We start from the raw sequence: 22,043 nt of genomic DNA, 5'->3' as shown, positions 1-22,043 counted from the left end.
ATTTGTGATTGTATGGATGTGCTAGGATTATGAAGATATATGTTCTTTACTATCTAATGATTTTGAACCAAACAACAAGATTAAAATAGAATTGAGAAGAAAATAATAAAATCCCAGAGAAATTCATTACTGCCTTAATTATTTAAAGACTTCACTTTTATATATAATACATGTAATCAGGGTCAATATTAAATATTGTATTTGTTTGATGTTGTTTACAGTGATCACTGGGGCAAAAATCTAGTAAAGCATCTTTAATAGACTGTTATAGATGGCACTTTGTCTCCATGTCAATCAAACTCCAATCACCACATATTCCTGATTAACAGAAAGGTATTTTTATTTAAAAATTAAAGCATATACCAATAATACAAGCCATGATATTGTAAACGTAGTCATGTTACATTCTATTTGGATCTTAACAGCAGAGGAACAATACGAAAGCAATGAGGCAAACTGTATTTTCCAAACTACATCTATTTCAATATAGAACAGGATTAAAATTAAACAAAAACATTCTTTTTTCTTTTTTGAGACTGAAGGGTGCTAAATACTTCAAACAAAATCACAGGACAATAAATAAGCATAAAATATTAAAACACTGTTCAATGCATGGTTTCTGAACAAAAATCTTGAAAATATTTTGGGTGAAATAAGAAAGAAAAAGGTCAAATACTTGGGTGGCATTGAAATCTCAGAGATTAAGACCTCTGCATTCACATTCAAAAATCAGTATTTCATCTTTGTGCTTGTTTTTAGCTTTGTACAGTAGTGCATAAAGACATACTATGCTGGTAGTGAGTAGTTCATGATGATTCAAATAAAATTCATTTAATCATAAAAGAGCACACTCCAGATTCTCTGGAAAATATACAGTATTAAAATGACTGTTTTGTGGTTTTAATGCAAGCTAGTTTGGCCCAAGATTTAATTTGTGTGTGTATGTGTTTGTATGATATACTTGTCTGCTGGTGCCTATGTGTCTGTTACTCTTCTCTGGCAACACAGACGGGCCTGACAGATGGAGTGTTCTGTAGGAAGTGGGTCCGACTGAGAGTGAGTGGGCAGTGAGCTGGGGAGGGGCGTGACTCCCCTAAACTGCAATACCGGCCCTTCTCTACCAGTCTATGAATCAGACATTGATAAAGATATTCAATTATTCAAATTAATATTCAGCTAACACTAACAGTACTGAATTTTATGAAATACTTTGATTTGACCCTGATAAAGATTGCTGCATGCATTGAATGCATGAAGATACATTGTTTTACAGAAAGAATAAATTAGTAAATCCAAAAAATAAAAATAATAAAAATAAATAAATAAATAAATTAGGTTTTCCCTGTTATATTTGTGGGCCCTGTTAATTAAGACTACAAAGGGCATAGTTTACACTTATTTAAAAAGTCTTGTGAACAAACACACTAAATGAGTACTGACAAACTTTAATAGAATTGTCCTGAAATTGAAAAGTGACTGGAAAATAATTTCAGCAAGGTTGTCCTGGCAGACACAGTACAGAACCTGTCAATGACCCATCGGGGTGACAAACAGCATGTAACAGATGCACAGAGATTTGGTTCAAAATTTCAAATCTATTCCTTAAAGGAATGTTCAGGGTTCAATACAAGCTCAACTATCAACACTATTTGTGGCATAATTTTGATTATCACAGAAAATTATTTTATATAATTTTCAAGCCCTATAAAGACGGAACTCAAAATAAATTTCTGTGCCAAAAATGCTGTCGATAGTGCTTGTATTAGTCCTCTAATCTCTAGAAAAGCTTTGCATCAGTTTTACATTAGAATACATTTTCTTTGTAAAACACAAACTGTGACCTCGTAATCTAATAATCTAAAACAAAAGAGTACCAGTGGGAATAATTTAGCTGTTTTGCTGGACGTACAGTTGTCCATAAATGACAGTTAAAACACTATGATAGTTCCATAAAAAGATGCAGATGGATAATAACTTCAATAAAACATTTGAATCCAAAAATATTGCAAATCACTTTCAATTTACTGTAATGTTTTACACTCTTATAATGCGTGATGAAGAAGCTGTGTCAAAAGCACTCTGCAAAAGCAGAGAGAACAACACCAGATAATATTAAACCAGTACAACATAATAAATAAATAAATAAATAAATATATAATCAAGGGATGACAGGTTAGTGAGAGAACAGGTTTTGCTATGGGAATCCAGATTCTTCATTTTTAAAAAACAGGATAAAAATATATAAATGCTGGTTTTAATACATGTACACAATCTTCAAACTGGCTACGGTTTTCAAAGTTTGGAAACATAGAATTGTTTGATTTCTAGATTTCTATTTTTCAGCTTTTGCGGTATGGACCAATCAATACAGTCTTTGGCAGTTTAACAACAGCACAAAACATAGAGACAAAACTCTTTCAATAAATAGGACTAATATGTCAGTTAATTAAAAACAAATAATAACATTCAGTCACTCAATTCCAACTTAAACACAAAAGCATTTCTGCAATAATAAAAAGACTATGATAACAGCAGCAATTAAAGCACATTCTTATTTCTGGCAAACTATCTTGAAGCCTTGAACTAACAATACTAACAATACTAAAAAGCCAGTACAATCTCTTGTGTAACAAGGGGGTGTTTTCGAGCTTCTGTAAACCTCCTAATTTCAGCGTAGAGCTGCCTGAATGGAAACATCATTTTGAGGACCATTGGGATAGTAGTAGCAGTAACTTTCTTTTAAAAGAAAGTTGGAGGATTCGTAACTTGCATTCGAATTCCAGTGTTGTACTTCCAGCTGGATCATGTGAGGTCATCGACTGAAGATGCTTATTCCAACAGCAGAGATGCTGCTGTATGAGAAGCTTTTGCAAACAATCACACACAGACGTCTGCTTATACTTTCGAAATTCTTTTGCTCATAATTAAAAAGAAGTTCAAAATGTACTTGCTCATGCAAACTGCAAGTCTCAGCAAAGCTGTACAAGCTGCCAACTTGGGCAAATACGGATTATACATATTAACTAATCCGATACGCAGACCCACATAGAAACAATGATTTTGTAAGAGGAGTAAAACAAGTGAATAAAATAAATAGAATAATGAGTCACAGTAACCTGGATGTCTAGAGCATCACAACTATGTCCCATTGTCATGATTTCTGCTATTGATACGAGCTATGATTTACAAATTGAACATTAGTTGAATACAGTGTTTCGGCATTTTGATACATACAGTAAAACCTTGAGGTGCAGCATCAATGCTTTGTAGAGCCCAACTAAAACCTTTTACAAGATATAGCATCCAACAACACATAAACAAAGAAGGCAAAGGGTTGCTCAGATAAAATGTATATCATTCTGTACTGAGATTGGTCTCTCTCCCAATCTTACTTATTGAGACAGGCTATAACACCACACAACCATCATATCTGCCCAACAACATCTACAAACAACCATATGGACCCCAGTTAGAACAGAAAGACACATATTAAGGCCATTTTGTATTAAATGTGGTAGGTTTACCTCTCCCTAGAGACCAACCACACATCTGGAGTCTGATAATCATCATTACACATAGTAAACATTTTCTCTTTCTCTCTTCTCTCTGTAGCACTAACACTCCCTCACTCACTCACTCACGCACACATTCACACTGACAGTTCAGATTGCCAAGAGGTTGCTCTTTCAACATGTGAGACCAATATATGTACACACACACACACTTTACAACGAATCTTATAGTTACATTAAGTTATAAATCCTGTAAAAATGTCTTCGCAGTAAAAGGACATTGCTGTATTTGTAGGCTCAGAAATCAGAAATCATCCATAATGTTACATTTACATAATCTCAGCCAAACGGAGGCCTTGGTGTCATCTTGTTATTGTGTTCATACCAAGTCACTTCATATGAAGTATATACACATACAAATATTGTTGTGTTTGAGCATTTATGGTCTGCTGAGAATTATGATGTTATTAGGGCACTAATTGTGTATTTTATAAATTACTAATTTATGTTACTATAATGGTAATGAATAGAAAAAAGTATGTTTAATAACTGGGTGGTATCTTGATTAGGCTTGAGATTTGGGTTTTGGCCAAGTAGATTGGAGAGCAGGCAGGTGGAATTAAGGATCATCTGAAATCTAATATTTGGCCTGCTCATAAAAAGATAGCTCAACCTAAACTTCTGTTGTATGTAAAGACATGAGATTTGAAGTATTGAACGTCAATCCTTGCCGCATATGTTCAGATGACGGTCATCGGCTCTGTGAGGAGTGGTGTGAAGGTTGTGCACTCATGGAGGCTCTACTCTTCTGAGGTCTTCCGAAGCTGTCTTTCATAAAGGCTGAGTACATGATGAACAAACTGATACTGCTCTGCTGTCTGAATCATCCCACCTCTAGACACACAACAGCAAAAACAACAGTATGAGACCAATAATGTTCCTCATCCACAAAACAGTCACCTTAAAGGGATGGTGTACCCAAAAATAAACATTCTCTCATCATTTACTCACCCTCATGCCATCCCAGATGTGTATAACTTTCTTCTGCTAAACACAAACAAAGATATTAATATATTTAGAAGAATATTTCAGCTCTGTAGGCCTATACAATGCAAGTGAATGGGTAAAAACAATTAAGCTCCAAAGTTCACATAAAGGCATTATAAAAGTAATCCATAAGACTCCAGTGATTATACCTATATCATCAGAAGTGATATGATAGGTGTGGGTGAGAAACAGATCAATATTAAAGTCCTTTTTGACTATAAATCTCCACTTTCTCTTTCACATTGTTCTTCTTTTGTTTTTGGTATTTCACATTCTTCATGCATATTGCCACCTACTGGGCAGGGAGGAGAATTTAAAAGCACTTCTGAAGATTTAACCACTGGAGTCATATTGATTACTTTTATGCTGCCTTTTTGTGCACTTTGGAGCTTCAAAATTTTGGTCACCATTCACTTGCACTGTATAGACCTACAAAGCTGAAATATTCTTCTAAAAATCTTAGTTTGTGTTCAGCAGATGAAAGAAAGTCATACACATCAGGTGTGGCATTAGGGTGAGTAAATTATGAGACAATTTTCATTTTTGGGTAAACTATCCCTTTCCATAATAATTTTCCATAAGTCCATACTAAACCTATTATATAAAGATTTTATAGTGCGTATATACTAACAATAGCCTAAAATATTCACACCAGATCTTGCAAGTTCCATTATTCCTCATGACATTCGGTTGGCCCCAATACCATAGAGGTCATGTTAACATATAACCTAGTCACATTCTAGGCATTTTGTTCTGCTGCTTTCTCTGTACTCAAAATGACACTCAAGTTTAAATAAAACTTGTAAATACAGTGATAATACTTTGTACCTGTCCAAGCGTAGCTGGCAAGTGGTCTTCAGGATGTCAACCACCCCTTCATTGCTTAGCTGCTGGCACAAAATGGAGGTAGCAATGAAACAGCCAGTGCGTCCAATCCCTGCACTAAGAAAAGAAAACATGATATAAAGATTTAATTGGACAAGCATTATCTGGCCAAAATATTTAGGAGTAAGAAACATGGTAGAATACCTTCTAAAAAGAATACATACATCCTTGGTTACACTAGTGAACTTGAATACACATATACAGTCAATTACATTGTTCTGTATTGTATTGTATAGTGTGAACATGTACAAATGTATTTATAATGGGTAAATGCAAGAAAACATAATTTTTAGTAGCACAGGTGTGGTGATGTGGGCGTGGTCATGTGTCTGTCTGTGGGAGAGAGGGAGTGGTGTGGCTCATCAACCATCTTGATGAGCCACACCACTCCTCTCTCCTGCAGACAGACACACAACCACGCCCCCATCACCACAACTGGATGTAAAGTGTTTTTTATGCTCTATCAAAGTTCATTTTTATAAGTACCTGCAGTGGACAATGACAGGGCCACTATTGGGTGGAGCCTGTTTCCTTGCTTCCTCCACTTCCTGAACCAATTCCAGCAGAGGTGGAGCTTTATCTGGAGTTTTTTGATCCGGCCAGGATGTGTACCAGTACTGTCTGAGAGTACGCTCCTCACCCTCACTCTATGCACACAAACATTGACCTATGTGTTAATGCACAAAAATGATGGCCATACTAAAAAACACATACACATTCTGTGATATCTCTTTAAGTTATCTTAAACAGATATTGTGATTAACAACATTTCCTTCAATTATGTGAAACACTGCATTGCTAAGAATATTTGTTGCCATGACAGCAATGCCTCCAGAGGAGACAGTGGAAAACTCACTCCGAAATATTCCTCTCAGCCTGTTCTTCTCTTTCTCTATTTCATACACAAAGACAAACACACACACAGACAGTACAATTTCTGAAGCTTATTTGATTTAGATCTATATGCATAATTAAAGGAAATGTAGCATAAATTAAATTGGCTTTATTCTGTAAAATTCAAACATATTTCAAGAGTTCAGTCGTGAAATATGGTCCTGGAGCACATTAAGGTAAACAGATATGGCGTTTGGTCTATAATTGAGGGGCTCAAGCACAGGGCTGGGCTTGAGCTCTGAGACCCCCTCCCACATATGACTAATTAAAGAAACAGAAAGACAATTAAAAAAAATAATTGGTATAGATGTTATGAAATGAAGGAATACCAGAAGAATCGTCATAGGTGAATAGGAGTAGCCACCTAGATGAACAAGCTACTCCCGAACTTAAGTTTGGCACTTCATTATGAGAAATACAATTTTCCATGATCTATTGGGATAGTTTCAGAACTCAAAACGTCCTCCAAAAAGAACATTTGAAACTAAAGCTTACGTCACACTAGCTGATTTTTCGAGGGATTTTCAGATGTTAGCTTAATTGACATAATCACCGGCCAAGCGGAGGGAGACAATGCACGCATTAGTGTCTGCCAGCGGGAGGCCATTAATCACTTGACCGTCATGATCACCGAGGCAGGCTCTTGTGTTCTCCTCAAGTGACCAATGAGCTGCTTCCTTTACTGAAGAAATGACAAGACGTCAAGCTGATCTGAATGTCTTCATCGCACTCAGCTGCATACCATTACAAACGCTGATTGTAATCAATAGTGATTCTGTCATCAAGCATTTATTTCCTGCGTTTTTCCGGATGCACAACAGTCTGTTTTTATGGAAAGTATTTTCTTTACACACTGAAAGCTACATATGGACATACACGTTCTATGGAAAGCCTCAAAGGGAAAAATACACAATCACACACTTTCACAAGGTAAGGTCTCTCCATGAATCGCTTCCTAAATCACACTTATACAATTGTTTATGCTCATGCGCAGGGCCGCTGATAAGGGGGTACAACTTGACCATTTGTCCCGGCCCGGGCTTGAGGGGGGCCCAGAGTAGAGGGGGGCTATTCCATATTGTAGAGCGCATCTAAACATGTTCAGCAGGAGACGTGGGCATAAACACAGAGACAGTGCACACAATGATGGGATAACTATCCGCACCATCCCCCCATCCCCCCCCACCCATCTGACAATGTACTGGAGGGGGGCCTGCTGAATGCATTTTGTACCAGGCCCAAGAATTCCTACCTTCAGCTAGTGTTGGGTTCGAGTCCACCTTAGTCGAGTCCGAGTCAAGTCCAAGTCTTTAAACAATCGAGTCCGAGTTAAGTCTGAGTCCAAAAGGGTCCGAGTCGGACTCAAGACCAAGTCCATAACAGTCAGAGTCCGAGTCGAGTCTGAATGAATCTGTTCAAGAATCTGAATTAAAATTGTAACCGTAAATTCAACATTAATATTTTAAGCTTATTTTAAACTTCACAACTAAGAAAAATAGTTTGTCCATATAAATGTAACAAAAACACCTCTGTTGCATTTCATATATACATTTTATGATTAGTATCCCATTGAACAGACTTCAAAGTGGTTTCAGAATGAAAGCATATGCTTCAGGTGTATGAAGACAAAACTGTCCTTCAACACACTTCTTATTGCATTCTGTTGACATTTCAATTATTTGTTGCTTTTTCCCCTCCACTCAAACACAGACTAAAGAAAGTGAAAGCTGCATTAGTCATTACAACCAAGGTTATGTTTTGAATTTTAATTTAGTTTTAATTTATTTCTACTTAATTTTCAATTTGTCAGTTCAATTTAATTTAGTTTTATTTAAAATTATCCCTATCTAAAGAAATAATAGTCTATACTGAGATTTCTTCGGAATCTTTTTTCTCTATCTGCCGACTTATTTGGGAAAATAAATACTGTACAAATGAGTCAACACAGTAGTAAATAGCACTCGCTGAGAAGTTATGTCTCACGATTTGACTGCAAATGCTACATCCAAAAACACTGGAAAAGCCCACAGATAATATTAGGGCCATGTCATCACGGACATGATTTTCTAGTTAATTTGCGGGAAACCACACAATGCAAGGCAATCCTGCGTGCTGCTCGTGTAACTAAATCTCTGATGTGTCCTTGTGCGTCTCACAGCAGCTGCCACAGAAGATACATTTTTTTAATAATAATTGATATTTGCTTGAGCGGCAGCCGCATTGGTCTGCAATCAGTCTGAAATCTTTAAATACCAACCAAAGAAAATTTGAGCTCTTTTTTTAACCACAAAAACAAGGAGAATAATAATTTTGAGTCATAAATTTAACAGAATTGTTAGATATAGGCTAAAAACTATGTGCATAAGTTACCCGGTGGTTAAAAATAAAAACGTCATAACCAACTAAATTGAACTCGTAACATGAAGTTTAGCTTCATACCCAAACTCTGTCATCGATTAATAAATTTATTTTATAGTCTAAAATTAAATTATAAACAAAACATTTCACTGCCCAAAATATCCTAATATTTTATTGTGCATGGTTGAATGTTGTGAATGGTGGACAAATGCCGTAAAAGAATGTATTTTAAGCAACTTGTCAATGCTTTGAAAATAGTCAATCAATAATAAATTGGTGCTCTTTATCTGTTTAGAGTTGCTGTCTGCTTTAGCAATAACGCTTTTTTCCCCGACTATTTAAAAAGATACACAGTTAATTCATCAAGCTATTATGGACCAGTTAAAGCTGACAACACTACGTGGACCACAAGAGACTACAGAAGTCTACATGTGTACATGCATTATGCCTAAGAAGACTTAATATCCAATTTTTTTAATGTATTTTTATTTTGATATGCTGTTTTTAGTAACTGTGAGAGATATGATGTGGGTGACTTGACTCAATGAAGTTCTTGATCTTAAGTTTTTAACCACGATGAAACCGCAATGCGAGCATTGGCTGCACAAACACCATACACAATTTTACCAGTTGTCAGGTCCCGTGCCTTGTTCAATTTCTATTACATTGGATACATATCCGTCTTTATGTTTTCATTGTGCCAGCCATCTCGGTAGTCGATGTTATACAGTTGTCTCTGTAGTAACATTCAAATGTATTTGTTGACTGATGAGTGTGCCTGTGCACGTGCGCATGTGTGTGTGTGCGTGTATTTGCTTAAACACAGTGAAACAACTCTGGCTACATCTATGACTTCAGGGGCAAATACAGACAGAGATGTGTTCAGCAATTTCTGTTTTGTTATTTTTTTTTTCATTGCATCACAAATATCATGGACAAACCCAGAGTCCCAAAATCTCGAGTCCAAGTCAAGTCTGAGTAAAAATGCTTCCGAGTCCGTGACAAGTCCAAGTACATTAAAACTGGACTCGTGACTCGGATTCGAGTCTGAGTCCAAACTCGAGTACCCCAACTCTACCTTCAACCCTGCTCATGCAGTACTCCCATTGTAATTTCGGTGAGCTCCATGTGACAGGGAATTGGAGAGAGAGAGTTGTGGTGAGTTGGTATGTGTGTCACCCTTCCACCATTTTGTATCGGCAAGTGTGTTATACCTCCGACTGAAGAGAGCGAGATCTCAGCAAAACAGTCTGCATGTGTGACACCCTCGGCCAAAACGAGTTGTTTTGAGTCTGCTAGTGTGGCACCAGCTTAAGCTGCTAAAACGGCTCATTCTGTACTTAAGCAATTTTCTGACAGTAAATAAGTGAATCATATGACATCAACATATGACCACTTATGCTGTAAACCTTGTTTGGAGCATCAGACTCTTAACCAATTTTTCCCTACAAAAATAATTCTTCCCTCCATGTGTGCACACCAGAGGTCAACCGATGTATTTTGCCAATACCTATAACTAAGGTGGTGTAAAAGGCAGATACGTAACCGATTAATAAGCTGATAGTTTTTTTTAAATCGATTTATAGAGGCCACTGTTTTACTGTAGAACCAAGCCGTTCTAATTGTAGAACACTCCAACACTGGCCACAGAGGAACACAGAGACATAGAAATAAAATTAGAAACTATAGATTTTTTGCAGATAACGATAGTTCCAAAAAGCAACTATCAGCACTGATTAATTGGTAAAACCGATATATCGGTCTACCTCTAGTGCACCCACATACACACACACACACACACACACACACACACACACACACACTGTAAATAAAAAAACAGACCTTCACAGTGAAAATCCTCAGACTGTAGTCATCTGCCTGGATGACGTGTTCGACAGTGATCTTGATACCCTCACGAGTAACACTGTCCTCTGGCCAGTATTCTGTGCATTTCTGCATAACACATGCATATATTTTTTATTATTACATGGCTCATTGGAATACTTGGTTCTGATTGGTCAATCGCAACATTCTGCTTTCAGATATTTTTGTATAATGACCGCTGATCTGTACAAATGATTTTCTACATACTAGTTTTAAGTCCACTGCATCATTCTGCTGTCTCTTTCTTTTCACATAAAAAAATAATTTAAACTCAGAATCAGAATCAGAATGAGCTTTATTGCCAAGTATGCTTACACATACAAGGAATTTGTCTTGGTGACAAATCAATATTTAATCTCCATTTATCTATTTATTTGGTAAGTAGCCACGTAATAAGTGCGATAATGTACACAGTTGATCAATATCACAAAATAAGCCCATACAGGGAGATCAGGTTCTTGTTTATTGTGCGATATTGACCGGCTGACTGTACATTATACCTTATGTACATTCATCCAGACAACCAGAACAGCTCATTCCATTTGAGGCTTTGTTCATAATTTCTGATGACTTAGTGAAATTGACCTAAATATTTTCCTTTGAAGTAAAGAAAAAAAAATCACCTGAATGAGGTTCATAGTGAGTTTTTGGTGTCATTGTTTACTAAATTATTTTATGACTTCTGCAAATGCCTAAAGCCACAAATTTACAAAATGTTAAAAAAAGCAAAATGCTTTCATTTTCATCCTGTAAGACACATATCTGAATGAGCATTTTCCTGCCAAATTTTAGATAGCTCTATATCATTGCCTGTTTTGTTTTTTTTCACAGAATTCCACTAAATGGAATTAAATAGGTAGATCATCTGGGTTTGAGCCAAGAGTTATTGCTCAATATCTAACAGTGACTAGTGTTTTCAAAAAAGGGCTCTTAGGGTTGAAAAAGAAGGGCTATTTAGTGTTAACTTTCAAGTTTGCATAGCTCTCATAATTAAAGAGGGAATTAATCTAAATTTCAGACCCTATTTTTGAAAAATAATAAAAATCTGCTTTTTCTTTCTTTATTTTTTCATTTCTTTTTCTACTTTAGCCTGCCCAGCATGAAAAACAGGGTAAGGTTATCTTGATGAGATGAACAAATATTGATTATTGGACACCTGGCAATTGTCTGTAATTACAGTTAGCAAAACATAGCAGAAATATAACACAGCCAGCCTATGTCATGAAGCCCTGTGTACAGTGTTACAGTAGATGTGTAGAGAGCCAGACCTCATTTTTCTCTTCGATGTTGGTGATCATGACAATAATGGGACAGCGCTCCTGCCAAACCATTCTCCAGAAATCCCCCACTGTGTTTACTGTAGGACCCTGTGTGGCTATGTACGCCTTCTCTCTCCCTCCGTAGCCCTAAAAACAGCATTATATCAAACAACGAAACAAACTTTAACAGCTTCAAATGACAGCCTAAATAAATTATTTCTATGTGATGTGAAAATATAGCAAAATCTTTTGATCTCATAATACACATAAAACTGTCAGAATTAAGCTTGAATAAGCAAAAAGAAAAAAAAAAGCACATCATATTTCTTATGTTGTCTTATCTTACATATAATTTAGGGCTTGTACATGTTTTAATGTATTAGCTAAACTGTATGGGAAAGAAACAGCTTCCTTTTACCTTGCATGATAATTCTGTGTAAAGAACATGGAGGTAATGTACAGCAGTACAGAATTGTTGCAACAGTAAAACTGTATTTACACTGATTGCCCATAAAACTTGCAAAAAGTCAGAACTTCTCTATTTTTACATTACAACAAGACCTCATAAAAAGCTAAATTATTAACCACCCTTAAGGCTTATTATATCATCACAATTTATAACCAATTGATGACATATCATAAAATAACTTACATATTCTATTAACAAGGAAAGTGACATTTATAACTTAATTAGCACACTCACCTTCAAATAATTTGCATTGATGTAGGTGCTAAGAAAATCCTCCTCCTCTTGTGCTTTTAAGCAAACTCTGCTATGTGTGTCTACAAAATAAGCAAATCTTTTTGAACAACCTTCAAGAACAACCTTCCACAGAAGCTTCTGAATAAAATGTTATATGGTAAATTTTGTACAGAATATTATACACACTTGGTAGTATGGTTTTGTAGCGATTCTTTCTCACCACACCAGGAATGTTATATTCCTTTGGATCCACAAAGTTCATGGGTGTCTCCTGTTTCACCAGAGTCAAAGATGAGTAGTGATGTCATGTTATGGTTATGGGTTTATTGTGTTTATATGCATGTTACTGTTTTATTGTGTGTGTGTGTGTGTGTGTGCATAGTTATATATAAGTTACTGTTTTATTGTGTTTATGCATGTTAGTGTGAGTGAAGCTTACATAGAACTCAGCCTGCAGGACAGCATCGTCCAGAGCGCGCTTGTGTAGCTCCTCAGGTGTAAGCAGGTTGGATGCATTCTGCAGGTATTCATGTGTGCTCTGCTCTCTGGGGGACAGCAATGCTTCATAGGGCTCTGTAGTACCAGGGGTGCACATGTCCAGAGTCAGCGACACATTTGAACCTCTCCTGCAAGTCACAGTAACATTTGTGTGACCATGGGGTATTTGAAAACGAAGGTTCAAAGACTTAATCACAATTCTAAGAAATATGAGATGGAATGTGGGTTTAAAGACTGCAAACTGGCAGAAATAAGGAGTTCAAGAAATGTTTAAAGAAGATCGCTCTTTCTTAGCTTTTTATAATATTAACTGTTATATACAGTATAGGACAAGAAATGTTGAACACATGAACTGGGAATACTTCTCCTGTTAAAATATTAATTTTAAAGTTGCCTTTTAAATATTACAAAATTGCTTTTTTAAAGTTTAATGATGACACAAGTGGTTAGCCTTTTCACCATCACCACTTCTTCTGTTATGATTTTTTCCTCATTAAAGTATTCAGCAGACTGTCATATTAATTAAACACTGAACTGTTATGCCCATCAGATAAAATGCTAAAAGATAATAAACAACAACAACAACAACAACAACAACAACAACAGCAATTTGAGATATAGGCTGTGTCCAAAAGCTGAAAATTTCTGTTTTCACAGCATTTCTTCATACAAACATCCTGTCTACTAAAGATGCCTTCATCTGATCACTGTAGATGCACTGTAGATTCGCTGCCTTTAATTTCCCAAAATTCTGTGCCTGTGATTCGGTGGTTGGTTGAAAGAATACAAATTCTTGAATTTGTTTATAAATGTCCCATTTATAATTTTTTTTTCCAACTTATGAAAACGTTGTAGTTACTAAATGTTAGCTGGCTTATTTCTAAAACTCCCTTAAATTTGTTTTAAATCCTTAGCAATGACTTTATAGTGTCCTTAAGAGGTGCCTTAATATGCAAAAAAACTGAATGTGGAGTCACTGACTGTGAGATATTCTGTTTTGTTACCTTTCCTGCAAGCCCACAGACTTGACCGTGAGGGAAGCCAGGTCAGACTCAGTCTTCATGTCCATAAAGCAGTCAAACACCGGTGTCTCAGGAACAGCATCCAACTCATAGAAATCCTCCTGTTTAGCATCTGTCCATTCTGAATATGTAAAGGAGGGTTGCCTGCTCATGGACTGACGCCGGTCTTCAGGGAAACAAGAGGGGTTGTCAGGCACCAGGGTTTTAATGCAGAACAGCGTCTGTTTTGATAGTAAGAGAAAAAAGAATTTCCATGTTGTTAATTTGTTCTTTATAAAGACAACGTAGTGTTAAAATCAACTGCTGGAACACTGTACATATAGTATAAGGATGTAGTGAACAGTTTGATGTGCATCAAGATATTGTTTACATTGGCTCAGCTCATTAGCAAAGAACAATAGCATATGCAACATACTCACTCCAGTACCAAGGATGACTATGCCTAAGAAGAGTGTGGCTATGAGGGGCAACAAACTCTCCACCCTCCAAATCTCATCCTGTAGACAAGTGCATTTAAGTGTTTTTGTTATCAATTCAAAAACATGACTTGAAGATATTTTAATAACATGGCAGTGAGCCTCTTTAAAATATTATTCTTTCTCACATCAATCTTTTTCATTCTTTTTCTGTCAGAGAAGTTGTTATCGAAGCTCTAGCTCTGTCACCTGCTGATCAGAGGCATCACTGGTGGAGAGAAGGTACTGAAGGAGATCCAAAACTTTGTGTGCTGCTGGAAAAGCCCTGTATCCATTCAGCATGTAAAGGACCCACAAACCCTAAACACAGCAATAATACACATTTATTATTACACAAACCCTTCAAAAAGCGACAGTATACACATTTGGGCCAGGTATTGATACAGATTTCCTGATTCAATTTCAATTCACAAGCTCTCAATTCTAGTTATTGCAATTTTGATTCTATTTGATTCGATATCGATTCATATGGGTATATTTCAGTTATAATATCCTTTTTGATTACATATGAAAGAAATTCTCTCCCAGCTAATGATGTTAATTATACAGGGGACCTTCTAATATTAATTTTACCAATTATATTTTATTAGCTTTCATCATCTGGCTTTTTTAAAATGAAAAAATTAATGTATTCAATCAATAAATAAGATATATTTCATATATAATTTTTTGTTGCATGTTTATTGTTTAATTGCATCATTTGTACTATTTACAAGTATTTACATTGATTTGTTGGACACATGCTAAAAGCAGGACTGTCTCTTTAACAAAACCGCCATTTCTTTAAAGCACGTCTGTAAATGAATGCATGTTAATGACAGAGGATTCGAATGGCTTCATCTCATCCATGCTATGCCTGATTAGAATTAAATGTTTATTTTGTGTTGTTTTTAACTGACTTTAGAGAACAGAAAGTGTATTGAAAAAGACAATATTCAATGACTAATGGGTCACGTGGATCTCGTCTTTGGACACACATTACACAAAACATCTTTTACTCTCAACATGCAGTGAAAGGATCTCACTGCTAAATACTCCACTACTATACTACACAATCAGGTGAGTGAAATCTAAACATTTACCAGCCAGTTGCCAAATATATACATTTTAATCGCATAGCACGGAATTTGGTTGCAAATGTGAGTGATTTCCTCTCAACATAGAGGGTTGCGCATAGAGTAAAAGATCGATCTTGGGATTTAAGAATCGAGATTCTTCAAATGAAGATTGCGATGCATTGGAAAATCAATATCTTTACCCACCCCTAATACACAGGCAAGTACATGTACATGCAAACAGTACATGACACACACATGAAAGAATGCACATACAAACACAAAGGTGTACACAATCACAACACAATAATAAAAAATAAAAAAAAAACATTACATACTAAAGTATGTCAAGAGAGAGCACATATGCTTATAAAGCACAAATCAATAACAAGGGACAGAGAAAAAGATACATTTTTGCCTTATGAGGAAAAATCACTTTTGCCTTATAAAAACCAATGGTTAAAACACCCCAAGGTGATTAATTAAGTATACTGGAGCAATAAAAACAATGTGTGGATACTTACCATTTTTTTTTTTTTCTTTTTCTTTTTTTACTGCATTGTGTTTTGAACCTGTGCCTAACTCGGGTTTGATGTGCATATCTTTTTTCAATTTTTCTTTAATAGATTTTGCCGCAAACCAAATCAATGGTGAATATCAAAATCTGACTGAAACTACTTGCCAGTTTTAATATTTGCTTAATTTAAATAGATATTTTGTGACTTAAAGTTTCCTTTCAAACTAATACATGAATACTGTTTTGTAAATATGTGTATATATATAAATCTTGCACAGCTGTTAGCTGTTTTTCAGGCAGGATGTCGTGTGGTGCAGTAATTGACTACAGAGTCGATCACAGCAGACCCTGGAACAGACAGTCTATCTATACTAATATGCTCGCATACACAGAAATACTGTATAGACACACCACAACAACTGTTTTATTGTGCAGCCACATGAAAAATCAGAGGGGTATGGTTTTTACTATACCATTAAAATCATATTTTCTGTGTTAATGCTCAGATTTTAAAACATTACAGCCTTTGAAACATTTAACATTGACTGTTTTGTTTCAAAAAGCCCAAATTATTTGGCAACACATTTTGAAAGTTGAAAAGGTCTATATTTACTTAGAACATTTACTGTACTAATTGTTCATCATTTAAGAATAACATTTATCTAGTGTGGTTCAAAATTCCACAATGAAAATCTGGGTTTCGAAATCTGATTTAAACCTGGAATTAAACAGAAAGTTCTAGGATTCTATACTATTTCTAGGCCCTTAAAGGTGCTGTAAGCGATTTTAGCTGTTTTAGAATTTCTACAAACTGAGCCGTTGGATTAGCCACAGCCCCTTTTTCCAAAACCCTGCACTCCAATGATACCAAATGAGCTTTATTGAGACCGACATGAGCAGAAACTGTTGTCAAAAACAACAGCAAACAAATTGCACCCTCAGCTGACAACTGTTATGAGCAACATGGCATAAAAGTGGAATTATGCCTCAATAATTGTATGCAACTACAATACTATGAGAACGTTTTTGTCTAGAGTCTAGAGCTGTCATAGAGACTGGTGAGATATCTCAGGACACTTATTTCATTAATATCTTTCAGGGAGTAGTACATTTTTTTGCATACCTTTCCATTAAAAAAATCATTTACAGCACCTTTAATCAAACCATGTTAAGGCCTTTATACATAAGGTCAAATTTTGAAATGCACTTTGTAACATTCTCAAATCATGGTGGATCACATCGATCATTAGGTTTGTGAAAATCCACGCCAGCTCCAGTGCCTACTATCATTACAGCAAAAGGGGGACATATCGTAATCCTGAAGTTAATTAAACTTTTCACTCAAATTGCTCTGAATAGTATAATTTGTAACGAAAGCACTGTATTAAAGTAGAAAAATATGTGTGTGTGTATGTGTGTGTGTGTGTGTGTGTGTATATATATATATATACAGTTGACAGTTCTTTTCTGCTCCCCATGGCTCAGTATCTAGCCTGCTCAGTGCATCCACGTGAGAGCTAACAAACTCATTGACTATTTATACACAGACACTAATTGCAATTTAAAAAGCCACAGGTGTGGGAAATTAACCTTTAATTTCCATTTAAACCTGTGTGTGTCACCTTGTGTGTCTGTAACAAGGCCAAACATTCAAGGGTATGTAAACTTTTGATCAGGGCCATTTGGGTGATTTCTGTTATCATTATGATTTAAAAAGGAGCCAAACAACTATGTGATGATAAATGGCTTCATATGATCACTATCCTTAAATAAAAGACAGTTTTTTTTTGCATGATCAGTCATATTTTCAAAATTAATGCCAAAATGTCACAATTTCTGCCAGGGTATGCAAACTTTTGAGCACAACTGTATACACACACACACACACACACACACACATATATATATATATATAGTGAAGCAGTTGAGTATCACATTTGGAGTGAAGTGTGCAGAAACTCACAGTGAGTTGAGACACTGTGTATAGCAGGAGGAAAGCTCCAGCTGTAACAATGGCTTTCAGTATTCTCCCCCACAGAGCAGCACCAAGCCCCGGAAAGGGGTCACGGGTAGGTGGGGTGGCACTCTCCTGCTCTTTGGGTGTGTCCTCACCAACAGGGGCTTCTGCCATGCTGATCTTGAAACTTCCTCTCTACAGCTAAAACATACAGAGGGAGAAAACCATATTTACTGAAGAAAGAAAATAACAAATCTATGTAAATACAGTGCAACACATAACAGCTAATACTTTCATGGCAGCAATGCAGCTGTATGTAGTACACACTACAGCTTCTGCAGTTAAATGCATTCTCATAATTCATGTCATTGCTGTGGGAGGAATGACACATTTAGAGGTGGACTATGCAAATGAGACTGTGCTGTGGACATAGCGGTAACACAGGGTGTTATGCCATATACAGTGAGAACAGCTCTCTAGCAATGCTACAAGCACTGTAATGATTAGCATCAGGCAAAGGGTTGAATAGCAAAGATGTACAGATTTAATTTAGTATGGTTTTTAAAATTATATTAGATTTATCATCTGATTTTGCATTAGTACTGTCTTTTTTGTTGCTTTTACATTAGATTAATTTAGATTAAACCTGTAATCACATTTCAGCTATGTTGAGGCACGAGCTGAACCCATACTGCATTCAAAACAATGGCAAATCATGTGAGATTTTCGGCTCTTTTATTACTTAACTTTTCTTGTTTTCACTGCAGTAATGCTTATGCCAGAGTTGTGCTTAGTATTTAAAGAGAGTTACTGTGCACTGTTTATTATCCGACCATATAAATTTAGTTAAATCCATGATTCTTAATGCAAATAATAAGATCTAAGAATCTACTAAATTTATTTAAGTAGTCTTTCAACTTTGTTGGTATATTGTACTCTGTGGAATAATTACTACATTAAATCAAACAAAAATATCTATCTACCTTGCCTTAATTGTATTTTCTGAACAAGTATTATGTAATATACGTAGTGGTTATTTTTGAAGCTGCTTGAAATGGGAACTAAGAGGCTATTTGTAATCACATATTCAGCACTGTCACATATAAAAGTTTTCAGAGATGAACTCTAGTCTAGAGAATCTGAGTACAGCTAAGAAAATGTAGTATTGTTTGAGTCAGACTGAATCTAGTAAGCATCTATTGCATTAAAGGTGCACTCAGTAATTCTAATCCAAAACACTTTTTGTCAAATTCTGCAAATATCTCCTCACAGTCTGCTAGCTGTCTGTTCTGTGGGTGGGCTGAAAAAAAATCTAGTATTTGTACACAGCCCTGGCTCTTTAAATGGGACAAAAACAAAGTGGATCAGACTGATCCACACAACACTACTCCAGCCAATCAGCATCAGGAAGTGGTTCTTGCGCATGCACAGGATGGGGGGAATTCATTAGAAGAGCGATGGCAAATCTGGCTGATGCGAACTTTCTATACTCCAAGGAGGATAAATGGCTGAGAAACAGACCAAGAGAAACAGGTCAGATGAATATAAACTAAAAAAGAATTATGATAAGTCGAGGGCGGAGCTTCCAAAGGAGCACTGAATGGAGGGGTGTGTTTGTTTTGGCAGTTGAGTTCAAAATCATCAGTGTTTCTCAGGAATCGCTGAGTGCACCTTTAAGAAGTTGTTTTAAAGTCGTTTTCTAATTAAAGATGTGAAATATTTTATCAACATTATTAGAACTAAATTGACTTTAAAGCGTCAGTTCACGCTTTAAACAATAAATTATAATTTTAAAAACACTGAAATTTTTTTTATATTAATCCATACAAATGTAACTACTATAACAATTTATTTCAAATTACTTTGTACCTTTCAAAGAAACTTTTCAAAAATTGGTAGGCCTATTTGCAGCCTGGTACCAATTTTCTTTTCAAGGGAAATTCTCCATAGCGTTTCTCGCAATATCTCGTTCCCTTCATCTCAGGGAATCAAGGATAAGATGTGTAACCGGAGACGTTTTCCAATAGAAATATTAAAACCATTTGCATTATCATTATAGTGTACCATTATCACTTGGGCAACTTCGATGAAACTGTTATTAAACTGACTAGTCTCAACTGTTATGTTATTTTGTGCTGTACCACAACACAAATACACAGATTTCTGGAAAAAACAAAATATTATTTTTATATTGCTTAAGCATCTATAAGCAAAAACTCAGTCAGATCAGGCGGTGTCACCTTTAATGCAGAATCAACACTCAGTGCTGGAGTGGATCATTCTGATCGATACTCTGGCTCCACACACACACACACACACACACACACACACACACACACACACACACACACACACACTGAGACACTGTGACTGCATTTATAGGAAAAACAGTCACTTCAGCAACACCTCCCTTTCCCTCACTCCTTCATCTCACTCTGACCATCCTCTCCATCACTTCCTCTCTGTTCTTCTTATCTGCTCTTCCTTTTCTCTTTCATCTTTCTTTAATGTTTACTCCTCTCTCTTCACGTCTCTGACCCTCTGCAATGTTCTCTCTCCATCTAGTTTACATCCATCTTTAACCCCCTCCCCCTCTTTTTTCTTTCCTCTCTGATGAATATTATTAATTTATTTATTCCTGTACTCTATTCATGCTGCAGCTGGATGCTCTTGAATTATCAGAATGAGCTATACAGAGTAGAGATCACTGTGTTGAAAGATACATGCACACACACACACACACACACACACACAAACATGTGTGCACAAAAGTACACACCCTTTACAGATTGTCTTTCATCAAACCTAAGCATAATGATCTCATGCCACTTGCTAAATCAGCATTTAATTCCCAGTCAGAAACTGTCCGACAGGGAGAAATGGAGAAGGAACACATTCTGCAGACACTGTTATCTGAAAGTATCTGAGGATGAAAATGCGCCATCTATTAACAGTTGCCTAAAACATCAATTAGTAAACAAGACTATATAATTTCTGTTTTTTTTTTTAACAATTTGTTTCCTCTAAACAAAGAATTTAATAAGTGTTTTTATCATAATGATAAGCATTCATATTATCATTCATCCTTGCATGTCTTTTCATTTGAACAAATGTAAAACATCGGAACTTAAAATTACAACCTGTATTCCTTTGTCAGTGGTAACCAGTGTTGGGGAGTAATGGAAAACATGTAATGGGTATATGTATTTAAAATACAAAATATTAGTAACTGTATTCCACTACAGTTACAGTTTAAATTGTTGGTAATTAGAATACAGTTACATTCAAAAAGTACTTTAATTACTGAAGAGATTACTTTGTATTTTTTTGTCATTTGTTCCATTTTTTTTTTCTCCCCAATTTGGAATGCCCAATTCCCAATCCGGGTGGCAGAGGACGAATCTCAGTTGCCTCCGTGTCTGATACCATCAATCCGCGCATCTCATCACATGGCTTGTTGAGCGTGTTACCGCGGAGACGTAGCGCATGTGGAGACTTCATGCTATTCTCCGCGGCATCCACGCATAACTCACCACATGCCCCACTGAGAGCGAGAACCACATTTGTGACTCTACTTGCCCAAGTAACCAGGCCAATTGGTTGCTTAGGAAGCCTGACTGGAGTCACTCAGCACGCCCTGAGTTTGAACTTGCGACTCCAGTTGTGGTAGTCAGTGTCTTGACTTGCTGAGATACCCAGGCCCCCTGTCATTTGTTCCATATAAGATTTAGTCTATTCAAGTGAAAAACATATATCCATATCCAAAAATTTATCCAGAGAGTGTCTGAACAGCAGTGAAACATTTTCTTAAGATGTGTTACATTTATATGAGCAGACAAAGTTTGGAGCAGCAGAAATAGAAATAAACCTTGTGTAATTTGTCATGTGAACATTTAACTTCATGCTAAGCTAGAATGCTATTTCTAGCCATTTTTCATGCACCTGTTACCAGGCACGATCATATTTTTTTTGTCAA

The 22,043-nt window shown here is 36.1% G+C and overlaps 1 protein-coding gene across 5 annotated transcripts in view; it reads right to left on the bottom strand.

Moving 5' to 3' along the window:
• Positions 1–321: 321 nt before the first annotated feature.
• The window catches only part of ptpn5 (protein tyrosine phosphatase non-receptor type 5), a 25,184-nt gene continuing 3,462 nt past the window's right edge, over positions 322–22,043 (bottom strand). For 4 of the 5 annotated variants that reach the window (XM_051654050.1, XM_051654074.1, XM_051654059.1 and 1 more), the window contains 12 exons: positions 18,074–18,268; positions 14,728–14,838; positions 14,482–14,559; positions 14,045–14,283; positions 12,982–13,168; positions 12,729–12,813; positions 12,543–12,622; positions 11,849–11,986; positions 10,539–10,649; positions 5,931–6,091; positions 5,388–5,501; positions 322–4,406 (listed from right to left, as the gene is read on the bottom strand). In XM_051654050.1, coding sequence (XP_051510010.1) covers positions 4,313–4,406; positions 5,388–5,501; positions 5,931–6,091; positions 10,539–10,649; positions 11,849–11,986; positions 12,543–12,622; positions 12,729–12,813; positions 12,982–13,168; positions 14,045–14,283; positions 14,482–14,559; positions 14,728–14,838; positions 18,074–18,241 — 1,566 coding nt within the window. In that variant the 5' untranslated portion in view covers positions 18,242–18,268 and the 3' untranslated portion in view covers positions 322–4,312. Of the gene's footprint in view, positions 4,407–5,387; positions 5,502–5,930; positions 6,092–10,538; positions 10,650–11,848; positions 11,987–12,542; positions 12,623–12,728; positions 12,814–12,981; positions 13,169–14,044; positions 14,284–14,481; positions 14,560–14,666; positions 14,839–18,073; positions 18,269–22,043 lie in introns of those variants that run through there. The other variant, XM_051654083.1, reaches the window with a different exon arrangement.

This window comes from Myxocyprinus asiaticus, chromosome 2 (assembly GCF_019703515.2).
Source record: "Myxocyprinus asiaticus isolate MX2 ecotype Aquarium Trade chromosome 2, UBuf_Myxa_2, whole genome shotgun sequence".
Taxonomy (NCBI): Eukaryota; Metazoa; Chordata; class Actinopteri; order Cypriniformes; family Catostomidae; genus Myxocyprinus; species Myxocyprinus asiaticus.
The sequence above is the reverse complement of the archived record's forward strand: the minus strand, read 5'-3'. Positions and strand labels throughout refer to the sequence as shown.